The 16567-nt window shown below is 36.2% G+C and overlaps 1 protein-coding gene across 4 annotated transcripts in view; it reads left to right on the top strand.

The window, feature by feature from the left end:
- The window catches only part of CDH8 (cadherin 8), a 130890-nt gene that overhangs the window by 78366 nt on the left and 35957 nt on the right, over window positions 1-16567 (top strand). For 3 of the 4 annotated variants that reach the window (XM_065641273.1, XM_065641275.1, XM_065641276.1), the window contains one exon: window positions 4514-4650. In XM_065641273.1, coding sequence (XP_065497345.1) covers window positions 4514-4650 — 137 coding nt within the window. Of the gene's footprint in view, window positions 1-4513; window positions 4651-16192; window positions 16238-16567 lie in introns of all 4 variants that reach the window. The other variant, XM_065641274.1, reaches the window with a different exon arrangement.

Here is a 16567-nt window from a genome sequence, read left to right as displayed (position 1 = left end):
TGTTATAAAAACCCTAGCAACACGAATAGAAATATGAATCACCTTCTGTCCTAACATTATCACATCTGCTGCATACTTAGAGTATTGCATAACATAGATATCTCTGAACATGGAAATAGTCTGATAATTGAATCACGAGACAAAACATTAAAGAATTTAGAAAAATTATTATAGAAAACAGCCTGGAAAGAAGCTTCTCCTATGGTGTTTTGTTTGTGTCTTTGGGGGTGTTTTGTTTGGTTGTTTGTTTTAAAAAAAGTTCATCCTCGTTTCTACCCAATACAAGAGTACTTTGTTTTTATGCTTGCTTAGAAGAGATGAAATATATTCTCTGAGCTTTCCATCACTTGATCTAAAAGGCATGAAGCCTATCACGGATTTACAACCAGGTGCATAAACGGGTTGTCAGTCTGGTTCTGAATGATGTGCTCACCTTATGGAAACACCTGAGGAGGGTTATTTAGCAATGTCTCGTGGCAAATGCAGAGTTTCGGCAGTGGTTATTAGTCTGACATCTCTGTACCAGCCAAGAAAATTTAGACACCTTTAGATAGATGGGACTAAAGGATGCATATGTTCTATGGGCCTTTTCTTATTGTTGATGTTGAGCGCTAATTGTGGATCAGCAAATGCATCTTTGAACAGCTAAGTGATGATGCGATATTCAGCTGAATTATGCTTTCATTATCTGTTTCACCAATGAATATGAACTCTCTCTTCATACTGGTTGTTAGGTTAGTCTGACTATAGTGTATCTTTCATAACCAAATATTGTTAAAATAAACAGCAAAATTTCTCTTCTCTTTGCTATTCTGCTGTGCATGTTGCTTAAGTGCTTGGTTCACTTCTAAGCCTGATGGTGAAAAGGATTTACAAATTTGGTTTATAATTGCAAGCACGGTCGGAAGTCTGCCTGACTGTAGCCTAGTCATTTGGGAAGCATGCAGCGGGAGTTCACGGCTCGCCACACACAGACCGTCTGCATCTCTCTTGGGAAAGGGGCCCAGTGAGTTCAGCTGAGCTACTTGTAAAGCTTTACCGCAGTTTCTTTCGTAAGGGTGGTACATTCTGTCTTATAGTATAATTAGGCTTGAAAGATCATTATCTGTTAGCACATAGATCTATTGGTTCCAGTGGTACTTATTTCATGTTTCTGTTGTTATTTTACAACTATGGTCTATTTATCTGCAGAAAATTATCTTGCAAAAAACATGATCCAGGTGCGCAGAAAAAAGCATGAGTAACAATCTTTCTTCCTATACTGCCCTCCCATAAATCAGTGCCCTTCAGTGTCTTTCTCTGTGGAGAGATAAGCTTCACTATGGCAGGTTTTCCCTGTTCATATCAACAGAGATTTCATCTTTGGCAGCAGTGGATCATGTTCTTAATTCACAGCAGGCCTTAAAAACCTAGATACAATATATTTCTGCCTCCCTAATGGTACAGCTGTTTATCTGTCCCTAAGTAGCATGTCCAATCCGCCTGGCATTAATAAACAATGGTGATTTACCACTGATGAGGTATCAGTACTATGATTCAAATCTCAGCAGGTGCAGCAAAAAAAGGATTTCTGCTCTTGTTTACATTGGTGCAAATAAAGAATAGATCAAACTAAGTCATAACAGCAATATCGATAGTGCAGGAGCAGGACTGCGAATCATTTCAAGTCTTCTCTTAAACCACTATGGGGTTGTTCTTATAATTGCCATAGCAGACCCATAAACTAACCAAAACTTCCCAATAACCTGGGCTGGCTTTATGGCAATTTCAAAAGGTGTTTTTTCCCAATATATTAATTTCTCATTTTTAGAGAAATGTATGTTTTATGTATAGCTTATGGATCTGACAATGCATTCCCATTAAAAAGAGTTACAATATCATTATCATGAAAACAAAACTGCAAATGTACTATTAGTTTTCTCAGGTTTATGACACTGCAGATTTTATTTTTTCTTTTGTACCAAATATTTGTTGAATTAAAATCAGGAGAAGGTATTACTTCTTTGTAGTCTGGCAAAGACATGTAACTTATGTTAAAAATGTTTCATTTTGATTGCTGGTTTTGCATTGTGAATAAATACTGTTGGGATGAGATGAAATGCAATATAATAAACTCACAGATGTTATGCTCCCAGTTTTATAACTTCAAAAAATGTACTGCAGGAAGACTGTGAATGGAAGTTTAGAAAAGGATTGATCCTTAGAAAAAAAATGTGTCTTATCTCCATGGAATTAATGTCAAGCCCAGGTCAACTGAACATAAAATAGCATATAAACATTTCGTATTTTATTTCATTTGTGGCCTGTAAAAATTTTGTAAATGTTTACTATCAGAAGAGTTCTTTCTGCATCATCACAGGAACATCAAGAATTGAAAGATAGCTTTAAGTGATGACATCTTTAAAAAGTTATCCTTGTGGCTGTCCTTCTTATATTTTCTTGAGTGAAATCTTGAACCTGTGAAAACCTGTAAAGTACTTTTTACTACCTTCACTAGTGCTAGAATTTTACTTCTAACGCTTTAATTGGAACTACGGAGACATCAAAATAAGGTTAAGATACATTTTCAAAAATGATTGCCTGAAGTTAGGCACCTACAGCTTTATTCTTCCACACAAGTGACCTGATTTTCAGAAATGCTGAGGATGGTATTCTACAATTACCATTAAACCATTGAGAACTGAGTATATGGAGCTCACTAGAAAAGCAGTTTACTTAAATGTCCAAATATAGATGCATGTGCCTTTTACTTCATATTTTTTATGGTACTCTTCTTAGCCAAACTAGTAGTTTTTAAATGAGAAAACTATTTCTTCTCAGTGTTTAAGAACAGAAAACTTAACTGTCTAAAAAATGCCATTTCCTAGTTAAATGGGGGTTTTCATTCTTAGGTCCATTAGTTGTTAAGTACCTTACCGGTCTGATCAGGCTAGGCTTGATTTTTAGTAATACAGTCTTTAAATATCTAGACTTCCAGATTTCGGTACGTTTTCATAATTTAGAACTAATTTTTTGAAAGCGAATTCTATCTTACTGAATGTAATCTAATTGCAATGTATCTTTCATTCTAAATATGACAATATCTGACACTGAAATTGAAAAAGATGGTTGCATTAATCCTAAGCTTTGAAATCAGATCCTAACACTATGTCCATCAATATCAATTGTGTTACACTGGAATGAATTTAAGTTCATCTAAATATGTTTATTGTAGCATACGAGGGAACTTCCGAATCAGAATGTTTTTTGAAATTGGTTATGATAAAGCATAAACCAGAATGGAATAACTGATTTTCAGATAACTGCGCCATTATCACTGTAGCGAAATATACTCTTGTTCTTTTATCAGTGAGTTTAACAGGATATTGGCAAAAAGTAGAAATGTGATGAGAAACTGACGGTCGGAGTCACTTTTCTGACCACTATGTAATGTAATCCAGTCTGATACTGTATCCTAACTCACCCTTTTATGCCTAGATATAATGCAGAACAGATGTAAAAATTGTCAGTGCATGCTGTTAGGTTCTGTGATACAAAGGCTTAAAAGGCTTTTATATAAATCCACAATTAGGATCAGTAAAACCCCTTGAAGGCAATTTTTGTTGAACTGTATCAATAGTTTATCACTAAACTCTGTCATTTCATACCTTTTCTGTCAAAAACCAGGAAGGCTTCATTTTGCGATTTAGTTTCTTTTTGCGAATAATACATTAATAAAATAACTCTGTGAAAATGTACAAACATAAAAGCTTTCCTGCGATCCTGTTCTGAGCTTTAGAACATCATCCTGCTTAATGCACCGTTGGAGCGATCCGCTGCAGCTCTCTCTGCTGTCGGGCTGGCTCTGGTTAGGCCCCATCATTTACCTGGACATTCACAGCTGCAAACTCTGACTACCTGTCAGATGAATCTTGTTGTGTTAAAAATCAGTGATGTCAGTCCATAAACCAATGAGTCCTTCAGTGTTTGAAGTGTTTTGTAGGAAAACGGTGATTCACTAACTGCATTCCGCCCATGGAGCTGCTTGAACCATAACCAAATAATATGCTTGGTGAAAAGTTCATGCTTCATTAAACTGAAATGTATTGGTAAAATAATGTTATTCAACCCTTTTTAAAATAACCATGAAGCCCGCCATTTTTGTGCGCTTAATACATTACTGTGGAAATTATCATCAGTTACTGTGAAATACCATAGAAACTGTCTAATAAATGTGATGAATTGTGTAATTAACTCTTGATCAGCACCGTTTTTCAAGGATGTTACCCAGTGAACCTGAGGACATTTTATAACCTTCACACTGGGTATACAGCTAATTACTCCTTGGGCAATAATTATTAAGGTTTTTTTCAGTCTCAGTTTGTCATTTTGTCTGATAAATTATTATACTATTGAGCGTCTCAATCCATTTGGCTATAAAACTGCAGCTCTCAGAGGGCTCCCTAAATTGTCTCGTGATTGTATGGATTACACCAACTTCATTAAGTAGATTACAGGGATGTCTGTTTTGTAGGTTTTCCATTGATCGGCATACTGACCTTGAGAGACAGTTCAACATTAACGCAGAAGATGGGAAAATAACTTTGGCAACACCACTGGACAGAGAAACAAATATGTGGCACAACATAACTATTGTAGCTACTGAAACTAGTAAGTATTTGTGTATACTAACTTTTAGTTCTGTTGGTTTCGTAACTAATTTTAACAGTGTGTACAGTGGAAACGATATAATTAAGTAAAAAGTAAAGCACATTGAATTTTTAAATTACAGAATTTTTGAAAGAAAACTTAATTTCTGCTGAAGTTCCATTTATTTTAGTTATACTAAGACAGAAAAAATAAAGTTTTGCTATTGTAGAAGTCAATTGCAGACTCAACACAGAAGTTCTTAATGCTGAGTGATACTATGTTTCAGTACTATAAATGATTAAGCACATGGGTAATGTTGCGTGAAAGTAGTCCTATTTGATCCATATGAATAAATTTGCTCATATACAGCTATAGACAAGAACATGGATTGTTCAGATCCGCAAAACTATTGTGACTGATCTGTACACTTAAGTCAGTGGGTGCCAGGAGTACCTGAGAATGTGGGTTCTAGATTTTAATAAAGAAGAATTCTTGATTAATTTGGAATTGTAAGCGCTGCTGACAGGGTCATGCATTACTATAATTTATTATTCATAGTAGCCCTGTATTTTACACTATACATTTGAAATAAACATACTGCAGCAAAAGAAGTGATTCAGAACGTAGGTTTGTCATCCCATGTCATCTTAACTGAAACACAAACTATGAAAATGTTTCTGCTGACGCATCTATTCTGCAACATATATGCATAATTCCCATATGTGCAGACACACTTGACATGTTGTAAGAATATTTGTCTTCAGAGCCTGATGATCAGTGCTGCTAATTCTTGCATGTAGAAAATAGGGTGATGTTAGTGCTTGCTTTTCTCCCCAGAGTATCTTTTTTAAAGAGTATAATATTATGACACAGAACTTTTAATGCTCAGTTTCACGATACTGTAGCTATGACCATAATGACTGGGAGGATCAAATATAATTATTTGGCCCATTTTTGTTATCTAATATTTTTCTGTGGTACTTGGTTTCAAAAACAAGCATGTTAGGAATCTGTGACAGGTGGCTGAAATGGCATACATAAATGAGAGACAGGTCTGAGTATAAACTAAGCTCCCAACTTACAACCTCTGTAAACCTTATTCCTATAACCTACCATAATAATTTGTGTATTTCATTGCCAGTAGTGCCAATGGTGTCCTGTTAATTACTGTTAAATCTTGCAGGCAAACACTACTTTGATAAATTATTATAGCAAGAATACTTTCTGCTTGCAAGAAAGCCAAGCCAACACAGGGAATCAAACTACATGATGAAAGCAAGCAAGCTGTGGTTTCATAGGGCATATTTTGCCCAGGTTAATATCAAACCAGTTAATAATTGTCATGTTTTTAAAGGAGAAAGATAAAATTTCCGTATCAATTTTCTCAAGACATGAGGAATGTCAGATCCTGAGATTTACCAATGGCATGGAAAGGTGAATTATTAGTTTATGATCCAAAGTTTTCAGACATTGGAAGACTAAGATGTTAAGTAGTTTTACCTTTTATTTCCTCCAAAAAAGTCAAAAAAGAACAAAATAAACAAAAAAAATCAACAAATTCCCCCAATTCATTTTTTGATCTCACTTATACATGTGTGTCAGAGCAAAGCTAACAGAAGTGTACTTGAGTAAGCCACATCGGAATCTTGTCTCCCTGCGGCATCTTCAGATTTTTAAAACATAATTATATTCAAGAATTTTGTAAGAAATCGGGCTTGTCATTAGACTTCCTGGGAGCATCAGCATCTACCACTGTTGTAAAATTGCCTGTTATCAGACTGGCTATGAAAATAATAATACCAATCTTGTTCTAAGCATTTTTGTTCCTGCTGATGGCTTATTTTCGCATTTCTAATATAATTATTTGACATCTACATAAAACAAGAGCTTAATTTCATAGACTACTATCTTTGCTTATTTAAGAGAAATTATTTTTAAACTCATGCAGAAAATGAAATTGTTCATAGACCTGTCAAGCAGGGTAAAGTGGGCATTTTAAGATTTTTTTTTTCCAACACAATAATGAGCAAAATCTGTGTTATAAAATAACAGAAATCTGTTGAAGGCAGACAGAAGCAGCAAATAAAAATACAAAGTGTGTCACTCTGATGCTTTCACTGACAGTAATATTAATGGACCGCTGATCTTTTCCATAAAAATAAATACGTTGGCATCATTTGTACAGGAGGATTTTCTCTTCCCAGGCTCGCTGCTTTCCAGGTTGTTCAGGGCTCACCTCTCTCCCTGTGGGGCGATCATCAGGCTATTTCATTGCCATTACACTTGCTTGCTAATCATAAGCCATGGTATTGTTTTCTCTTCTTGATTCTTAGCATGGTAGATCCTAAATATACCCTGATTTATCAACACTTTCATAGCTAAACACCAAGTTTTGCCAGAACATAAATCACTATTTCAGAACTCCGTGATGTTAAGTTACCTGCAGCTGAATTTGTGCTTTAAGCACAGGTAAATTTTGGCAGTTTTTTTACTCTTTGGTATCATCCCTCAGCCAGTGTCTCAGGTAGGAACCTCCCAAGACAAGGCTGGTCTGGCTGAATTGAGCAGAACTACCTCTGTGTTTTCACCTGGCTTGAGGATGAAGATTTTTAGATTCAGAACGGCTGGTCTCTTTGAAAGCAATCAGATTTAGAAAGTGTGTGGACGATTTTAAGCATGCTACTTCTTTTTAATCTGAGTGCCTCAAAATGTGAACTTAACCCTTTCATGTGTAGCAAAACTAGGAGTAGAAACACAAAAGCATGAGCCAGTGGGGACTGTGACACTTTTCTGTAAGTCCTTAACAGGCAAAAGACCAGTTTGGTTTTGTTTAGAACAACATTTTATGTTCCTATTCATAGGCAAGTGTCTAGCTAGTTCTAATTCAGAACAAATTCATCCTATTGGTGACAAACAGTATTATCATATTCTGAGACCTGTGCAAAGTGAGACATTTTGGAGGGTGATATTTCGCTCCTTTCTCTTGCCCATTGCTAGCAGACTCCTTCCAGCCTCTGTGAGGGTTTCTAGCTGCCTGCAGCCCTTCTTTTTGGGTGGTTAAACGAGCCAGACAGACTAAGGAACAGTAGCCTTGAGTGGCTCTCCCTCAGACAGCTGCCCAAGCTTTTGTATTGCCTTTACAATCTGGTTCTCAAAATATGGAGACAAGTTACTCATAGTTTTATGCCTCCTGTTTAAACCACTGTAACTATGCTGCGTACTGGTTGTATGGCTCCTAGAGATAATTCTTCAAATATCTCATCCATCTGAATCTTTTTTCGGTTACTTAAGATGAAACAAGGCAAAGATTCATCAGTGAAAAAGAGTGGTACAGGTGGTATTTATGTGACAGTTTCAGGATTTCAGATTTGTTTATACAATTTCTATTAATTTACTGAAAAACTGGTAGATAAATTCCTTCTGCAACTTTGATCCTCTCACCTACTACGCTCAAATCTGTCTGCTCTTGTATGTTCCATTCCTTTTGCACGTTTGTTTCTATTGTACGATTTCTTATACTACTTTCTTGTATTGTCAAATTAATTTTTGCTTCTTTGTTGTTCAACTTTTCCTCTCTGGTCATGTGGTGGCTCCTCTGTGTTGATGATTTGTCATGTGGAATTTCAAGAGAAGATAATATTATAAAGAACTTTGACCTCTTCGAAAGATCATTCTGAAATACAGGCTTGGGATTCACAAAGGAAATATATGTATTAACACTCATGGCAAAAAGATACTGGAAGTTATTGTGTCTGTGAATTGATTCTTAAATTTTCTTTCTACATTGCCATACGTTGCCAAGTTTACTCTGCTGAATGAGTCAGGAGCAGGTGATTACAAGATAGAGCACGCAGGCTCAGCAGCAAAATGACCTTTCCCTGAGAACGTATCTTTTGGTGTGTGGATATAAAAGGTGAACTTTGTTTTCTGTCACTGACTCTGGACTCAAATAGTGGACTAAGGAGATTTCCCACTGTTTTGTTGTGCAGTTGAGAGTTATGTGAGCTTAAAGTTGTATGCTGAGATTGGGAGGTTTAGTTTAGCTAGATGCTGGAGAGAACAGGGATGGATATAGCCTTGCTTGGTAAGTTGAGGCTGATTGTGCTGCTGGTATGTTTGGGCTCTCTGGAGCTATGCCCTGAATAGGAAAGGAATCTGGGGGCCTATGCACATATTCTCTGAGAGCCTGAATTGCAGTGCAGTAAGAACAAATTATTAAGATTTCTTCTGCTGTATCTTTTTTGTATGTACAAAGGCTCATCACATCTTGGGTTCTTTGGTATTTCCTTGAAATGGAATTTTATGTCACTCAGTAAAATCTAGCAAAGTCAGGATCCTAATAGTCATACGTGGTGGCATTCATCTAAACACAGAAATACATTTTTTAGTTTGTATAAGTTGCAATTACAGCTATAACTACTGTTCACATTGAAATGCTTGGGTTGCTTGCGTTAACTGGTTAGTAATTTTGCTGGGCAGTGAAGCAGAGCAGAGTTCAGGCTGGGCTAACCTCCTCAGTATTCTCTCAGTTTCTTGAACAGGTTTTGCAGTGCGTACTGAGTTATGCGTTGTCAGTGCTACTCAGCTACTGAAAGAAAATCAAATAGCTGTGATTTATTTATTAGTACATTTTTGCAACAGTTTGCACAGATTCTGAATGGAGTTCAGAATCACTGGTCATTCAAGCTATCAGATTATTGTACATGTATAAGGCATAGAATAATTAAACTCTGTCTTCTTTCTGCCTCCAGCTCCATGGATTTCTGTTTCTATCTTCTAATGGCTGGAACAGCCACGTTGCAGATTTTTCCCTGGCATCCTCACTGTGTGTCCCACACATACTAAGGAAATGCCATATACTTCAGTCATTGCTGATTGATCGATATAACAAAAGCAGTGATAAATGGAGAACTAACGTAGTTTGAAACCAAAGCAAAGAATTACCTCAGAGAAGCTGCTTTAACTTAGGCAAGAAAGAAGTGCATTAGTAGCATAATTTAACTGTACAATATTTCTCCAATTTAAATATGAATATCCTGATACTTGCATACTCATCCCTTCTAAACTGTAGCTGAGATCTGCTTGAGATACAAGATTCTAGCAAATTCTTTGAAAACAAAAAGTATACAATAATGCATTCACTATTAGCAATGCTTATCTGGAATTATCTTATTTTTAAAAGTGAGGTAATCCTTTTCTCAAGAACGTGTATTACGTAGCAGAAATTCATTGCATGATACTATAGATTTCAACAAGAAAAATCTTCTGAACATCTTCCAATTGGCAGCCTCTGAGATTTGTGAAAAACACACCAACAAGTAACAGAAACCATGGCTCATAAGCTTTCAACTAAATTATGATCTCTTAAAAGTCCCAAGCTTTCTTTCACCTGACATAACACTAAGTGGCTGCTCAAGGTTTATATTTTCTTCCTACCCTTCCCATGACCACGTGCAGACACTGGATTCCTCCGACTGTGTTCAGGTTAAATCTCAGTTCCCATTGTGAGGTATTACCCTGAGCACATTCAAACATAGGTTCTTTTATAATTACTGTAGACTCAAGCATTTTCAGACATACTGGAAATACAGCAATGAAGTGCGCATCCGTTTGCTCTCTTGAGTTAGGTTACAAAAAGTCTCCCCTAAAATCTCCCCCTCTTCTCACATTCTGTGCAGCATCACATGCACAGACATGCAAAAAACCCAGTCCGCTGGGGAATTCCAATGCCAGTGCAGAACTGCCTGGGAGAGGAGATTTCTTTTAGCCTACAGCAGTGCTTTTAGCCAAGGTATAAATCTCCGAATGAAGGGTTTTAATGGAATTTCTGTTTTCCTTATTCTCCAGGCACTGCAGTCATGGAGCTATTATTTTGATTTCAATTGACTGCTTTATCAAATGAGTCTTAGTATTCAGCTTCACTTGCCAAACAAAAAGCATACCAGTGGTTAGCTGAGCCCCCTGCCCAAGTACTTGGCAAAGTACCAGAACTGCCACAACTAGTAGAAATTCTCATGCATTGGTAGTCAAAGCAATAGATGAAAATACAGACAAGAACTTGAAATGGAAATGGTGATTTGACCACAAGATATATTTTCCAGGCATAGAGCACAGGAATCTCAAGGACAAAGCTGTGGGCTCTATCTGACAAAGGTAATTACCCATACCAACTGCGTTCTTTAGAAATGAAGAAGTATGAGGCAATTTTATCACCTAATGGGAAAGGGCATAAAGCCAGAAAGACTCTTTATGGTTTACCAAGAACATAAATACAATAATTGAATCATCACCTGGCACATGCTCTACTAAAGTTATCTATATTGTATATTCCCTTAAAAAATACAAGGACACTAATTAAAAAGGAAGAGAGACATAATTACTCCTCAGAATAAGCCTTCAGCTACAATGTGCTTTTTAATGCCATGAATACCTTTCCTCATGCTTTCATTTATTTAATTTTATTTAGCCTTTTATTGTAAAAATGACTATAAGCATTATTAGCAATAATTCTAACACTTTAGGAAGTTGCTTTGGTGCATCATATAATTACCTCTAATTTAGGGCTGAGTAAATTTCAGTACATTTCAGAAAGAGAAGGAAATAAGGCTTTATGGAGGTTTAAACACGAGAAGCTGAAGAATATTAACCTTTTTCGCTTGACCCTTTTTTCTCTGGCTTAGTGGAACTCAAACTAGATAATCCATCATTTTTGCACAGAAAGACAGAACTTAGTAAGGTAGTTTTTATTCATTTGCACATAAATACAGGGTTACACAGAACTCCATAGATTCGAATGGGTTGTGGAACATTTGCCATTGGTCAGTGGAGGGCTGGTGTGTCACCTAAAGCTGGTTTGCAGTTCTCAGCTACAAAAGTGCATTCAGACATATCACAAACTTTCCCATTAGGGTTTTTCACAGCTCGAGAATAGCAGGAGAGGTGATCCTCATGGACAATAGCATTTGAGTGGCCATATTATGAGAAAATATGAATGGGAATAGAGTATACTTATGAAACCATCTCTAACTAAGATAGTCTCAGTTCAGGAGCAAGCACTAGAATTCAGGTATGGGATGCTGAATAGAAGTTAGCAACCTTTGATTTTGGATGAAATCATGTAAAGCAGCTGTGAAGAAAGCACCTGAGTAATTCAGTACAAAAAAAAATAAAAAAAATCAGAGGAGGTAATAAGCATAATTATGGCAAGGAAAAGGAGAGAGAGTTGCATGAACAGTCTTAATGTTTTTTTTAATTTCTCATTTCAGGGCATTATAAAGCCAGGCTAGACATCTTAAACCTAGATTTGCAAATGCTGATTTCAGAAACATACTGGAATTGACAACACTCTTCAAAGCTTAAAACACAAAAGGTTAGGATACTAGGTGGTGTTTTAGAAGGGAATAAGGCTTTCTGGGGCACAAAACAGATAAGGATTCAAGTAAGGAATACGGGAGTCATTAGTGAAAACGTACTTGACTAATTCATGTGAAGTATGTTTATTAATTACTTTGAGAAAACTGGAGGCACGGTTAAACTGACAATATACATATTATATTAGCAAAATCAGTACATTGTTAAACTGAACAACTAACAATTGGCTATCTGCACTTTGAACATTTGAATTAGAATTTCTGAAGAAATTATGATTAATCTTAAAAATAGTGTGTAGTATTCATCTAGCTTGATGAGCTGAATTCATCTACTTCTAAGCAGAATGTGACTATCTAAAATCTCCACAGTTTTTTCTCTAAGGCTGAAGCATGATAGTAGGTCAGGCTCTACAGTTTTGTAACTGAATATCATCATCTTTATACACATTTCTTTCTAGAATAAAGACTCCACTGAGAGTAGCATGCTTTGAGCTTCTGCTAAAGTTTCTGGATAGCAAGGAATGACAGTATTTTCTGGCTGAGAAACAGAGGAGAGGATTTTTTAAAGGTACATGCTGATGTGCTGGGGAGATCTTTTTGGTTATTGCTGAAGGTATGCAAGTAAGAGCGGTTTCTGCTAAACTACTAGAACCTGAGTCAAATCCAGCATTTCTAGCAGTATTTTATCAGTGGAGGAAACATAAGAGTAATTAAAATGCACTGTTAAAAAAATCCGTCCCAGAAAGGAAGATGAGCTCTAAAAATAAGGACTTTAAATATTTCTATAATAAATTATTGTTTAATTTTTTTTATTATTTTGATATTTTGATATTTTGTCTATCAGTAAGGGAGAGATTTGATTTGAGGTATTAATTGTTTTGCTTCAACCATACCATTTTAAATAGTCAAAATATTCCGGAAAACTTGTCCTCAATCAGTCTGCTTATTGTTATTATTATTGCTGCTAGTCATTATAAAATTTCATAGCTAACTATAACTGACAATAAGACCTTTCATATCTAAGTCAATATTTTATAACATTTTAATATGCATGATGTATTAGCATATTAATAATATAATTGCTCTAAAGTGTGGGCCAGATTCCTGCCTGTTTCACATTAGCGCAGCTCCCTCGATTAAGCTAGAACTGAACAACACAGCAGCAACTCACGCCCTGGTCCATTTGTTGTGTCTTAACACTTTTCTTCAATCAGTTTTCTTCCTGCCTGTTCACTGATTTATTTTTTTAAGGCAAAACCTTTTATGTCACTTAACGGCACCAGATTATTTTCTGGAAATGCTGTCTAATTGTTATACGTAGAAATTAAAAGCTGTTACTTCCTCACAGCAGTTAAGGCATTGAACCGCTTCAGAAAATCTAGAATCATAATTAGGCTTGTGGTGTTGTGATCCAGAAGAAGTAAAAGTCCAGTAGCATTTCATCACACTGCTATTATTGCTTTTCTGTGGTTCCCTGTTCCCTGACACTTTTTTTCCTTCTTATTGGTAGCTGCCACAAGGAAATGGAAAAAACTCTTTTCAAAAGCTTTTAGTAGACTCGAACTTTTGTTAAAATGATGCATCTGTAGAATAGTTGCAGGTGCTTCCAGACATTAGAAATGCTATTTTACTATTGCTTCTTCTTGTAGTTAGGTATAATCTTTTTTTTAATTCTATTTAGCATTGATTTTTGAAAAAAAAAAAAAAAGTAACTGTATAACTTCAAACATTTCTAACTTGCCTTTATAGTTTATAAGTCCACTGCTAATAGTTGCTAAAACATAAACCACATTTTTCATTTTTGCACTAATAACAATTCACCACTGCAATACGTAGCATGGTTCACTTACTGAAAGCGGCAGAACTGCAAACTATGTCCTGACTTGGGTCCTTGTTGGAGACACATAAGACTCAATAACACCTTACTGTATCAGAAATACAGGTTGTTTTCTGCCAGCATTTGTTTCAGTTGGGTCTCTGGATAGATGTGTGGGTGGAAGGATGTTGGCAGTGTACATTTTTTTTTAATTATTTTTATTATTTTTTCCCTTAAGGATTTACTGAGGATCTGTGAATAAAACAGAATTGTTTTCATTGTCATAAACCTGACATGACTATAGCACCTTCCAGTACAAGTCACTTAAGCGGCTATGGTAATAATTTATTTTGAATTATGCATTTGTTTACTCATATTGATGTGTCACATATATCTTGATTATGTGTCACTATGAATACAAAGCTCATTGTCAAAATTAGATATGCAGAACAGTCTCTAAGGACACGCTGTTTGCATCCAGAGCTTCTGACAAGAGACAAGTACCCGTAATTGCCACTCAAATATAGGAAAGGTGCTACAGTTTCTGATTAGGATGTCCTTTCTAACTCTTTTCAAGTCTCATCCCATCCCTTCGTTCCCCTAGTTTAATATCCCCCTTTCTCTCTCCCAGCACGTATCCCATGCTGTCTTACCACTCTTACATGACATGTAGCTTACATATAATGAACACTCAGGTGTGACCTAGTGCATGTAGCATCTACTGTATCTTTTAGGATTTCCTTTTTGGAGTCCATGAAAATGAATAGGAAGTGGCGAAACTAAGGTGGATTTTCCAAAACACAAACATCATGATTGAAGGGAGACTGACATTCAGAGAGATTTATACTAACCAGAAACCCCTGAGTTTCTGGGTGGTTGGGTTTTTGGGAGGGTGGCGTGAGGAACGGGGGCTGCCGGCGCTGCTCCCCATTCCCCTCCAGCTCTAACATGAATATGAATTACTTTCAGCGTCCTTTGCTCTCTCAAGGACAAAACTACAGCTTGCTTACTGTGGCCCTTGGTTTTTTTTCACATCGCAGCAGCGGATACTTTTCCACTCTTATCGTGCATGGCTAAACTTAAACAGAACAGTGTATTTTGATTTTCCCTTATAACTGAGGGTTATGGTAGAAGAGACCGTCTTCACAGCTTTAAACTACCTCTGAGGGGATGTTTTGCTTTACCAGTGTAGTTTTGCCTTTCCAGGTCCTTTTGATCTATCTGTGCATTCAGACAAGATGATATCATGCTCATACACCAAACAAAATATGATAATTCTGAAAAAAAATACAAACATTTCCCCGTTTTGCAAATGGATCTTTCAACTCTCAGAGGATCAGAGGTAATTACAGAGTAACTATTTGTTAGGCTGCTGAATAACTGTGCAGCTGAATGGTATGAAAAATAACAAAGAGGTCGCATTTGAATGTCAAATTATAGCCTGCCCTCAGATAAGCAAAATGGGAACTGATTCCATTGAAATGTGTTGTATCTGTAGGAAAAGAATACACTAACTTTTAAAATATATAGTTTGATTATCAAGTTTTATAAATGAATATTGATACTTCGAAGTTAACAAAACACCCAGTCTAAGTTCCTGTTTTAATTTAAATTATATTTAAATTTAAAATCTTAAATTATTTTAAATAGAGAAAACAGATAATGTAATATTTAAGTACAAGGACTCGATTAAACTTCTGGAATAGAAGAAATTTGACTAACTCCAGCAACAGCTGAATCAAGCCTTGAAGTGAAAGGGAAAACTTCATACCAATACAGTCTGTTTACATGACTTTGCTACTACAATGGTAAGCAAAGAACTCCGTGCAGGATTAGGTGGAATGTCACTGATTCAGTTGGACTCAATGATCTGAGGGGTCTTTTCCAACCTAAATGATTCTCCGATTAAGAAAAAAATGATCCATTTGGGCTTTTTGCAGGCATGTTTCATTCTTCTACAAATTTGTATGTGATAGATTCAAAATTTATATCAGTTCTGGGCTATATTAATTGATTTATATTTCTTGCATGCGCTAATGTGAAAAAAAACAGAACAAAACAAAACCAGAAAATGAAAGTGAGTGAAAATTTGTCTCAACAGGGCCTGAAGAATATGGCTTTATTTAATTAACATTTTCTGGCATGGCTTGTGCATCTGTCACAGAAATTTTACTCCTTTTTTCCTTTGCTATTATCAGCAACCTGAAAGTATAGTCTGCCCTTATATATTGATTGAAGGTAGGTGTGTGGCCTCTCTTAGTCACTTATTTACAGATGGAGTTGGTGAACTTTGGAAACCTCAACTACAAATTCAGCTTTGAAGTGAAGGACTAGAAAATGTAGTCTGTCCTCAGGCTCCCCTTCTTGTCCTTTCCAGGATACGCAGTTGAAATACAGTCCTCACGCTCCAGCTGGTCAGCAGGTATGTATGGTTCCTCTGCGTTTGTCCATGCCCGTGGAAACATGTGTTTTGCAAGACTCTGACATCTTTTTCATGGCAATGAGATGTAGAAAAATGGACAAAAATTAAGGAGGTGGAAGATATTGAGCAAGTCCTTGGTTAAACGTGTGACAGTCTATCAGTGAGGAAGTAAAAATAGAATGTAACACAGTTTTGTTCTTGACTTGTTCATCTTTCTTCTGGAGACCATAATAAAATAAACCGAGTGATATACTGAAAGGAGACAAAACTTTTCAACTCCATTATTATTTTTCTCCCAGAGAATAACTTAAGGAACAAACCCAAGAAATA

This window comes from Caloenas nicobarica, chromosome 9 (assembly GCF_036013445.1).
Source record: "Caloenas nicobarica isolate bCalNic1 chromosome 9, bCalNic1.hap1, whole genome shotgun sequence".
Classification (NCBI taxonomy): domain Eukaryota; kingdom Metazoa; phylum Chordata; class Aves; order Columbiformes; family Columbidae; genus Caloenas; species Caloenas nicobarica.
Note: the sequence above shows the minus strand (reverse complement) of the source record. Positions and strands in the feature narration are given on the sequence as shown.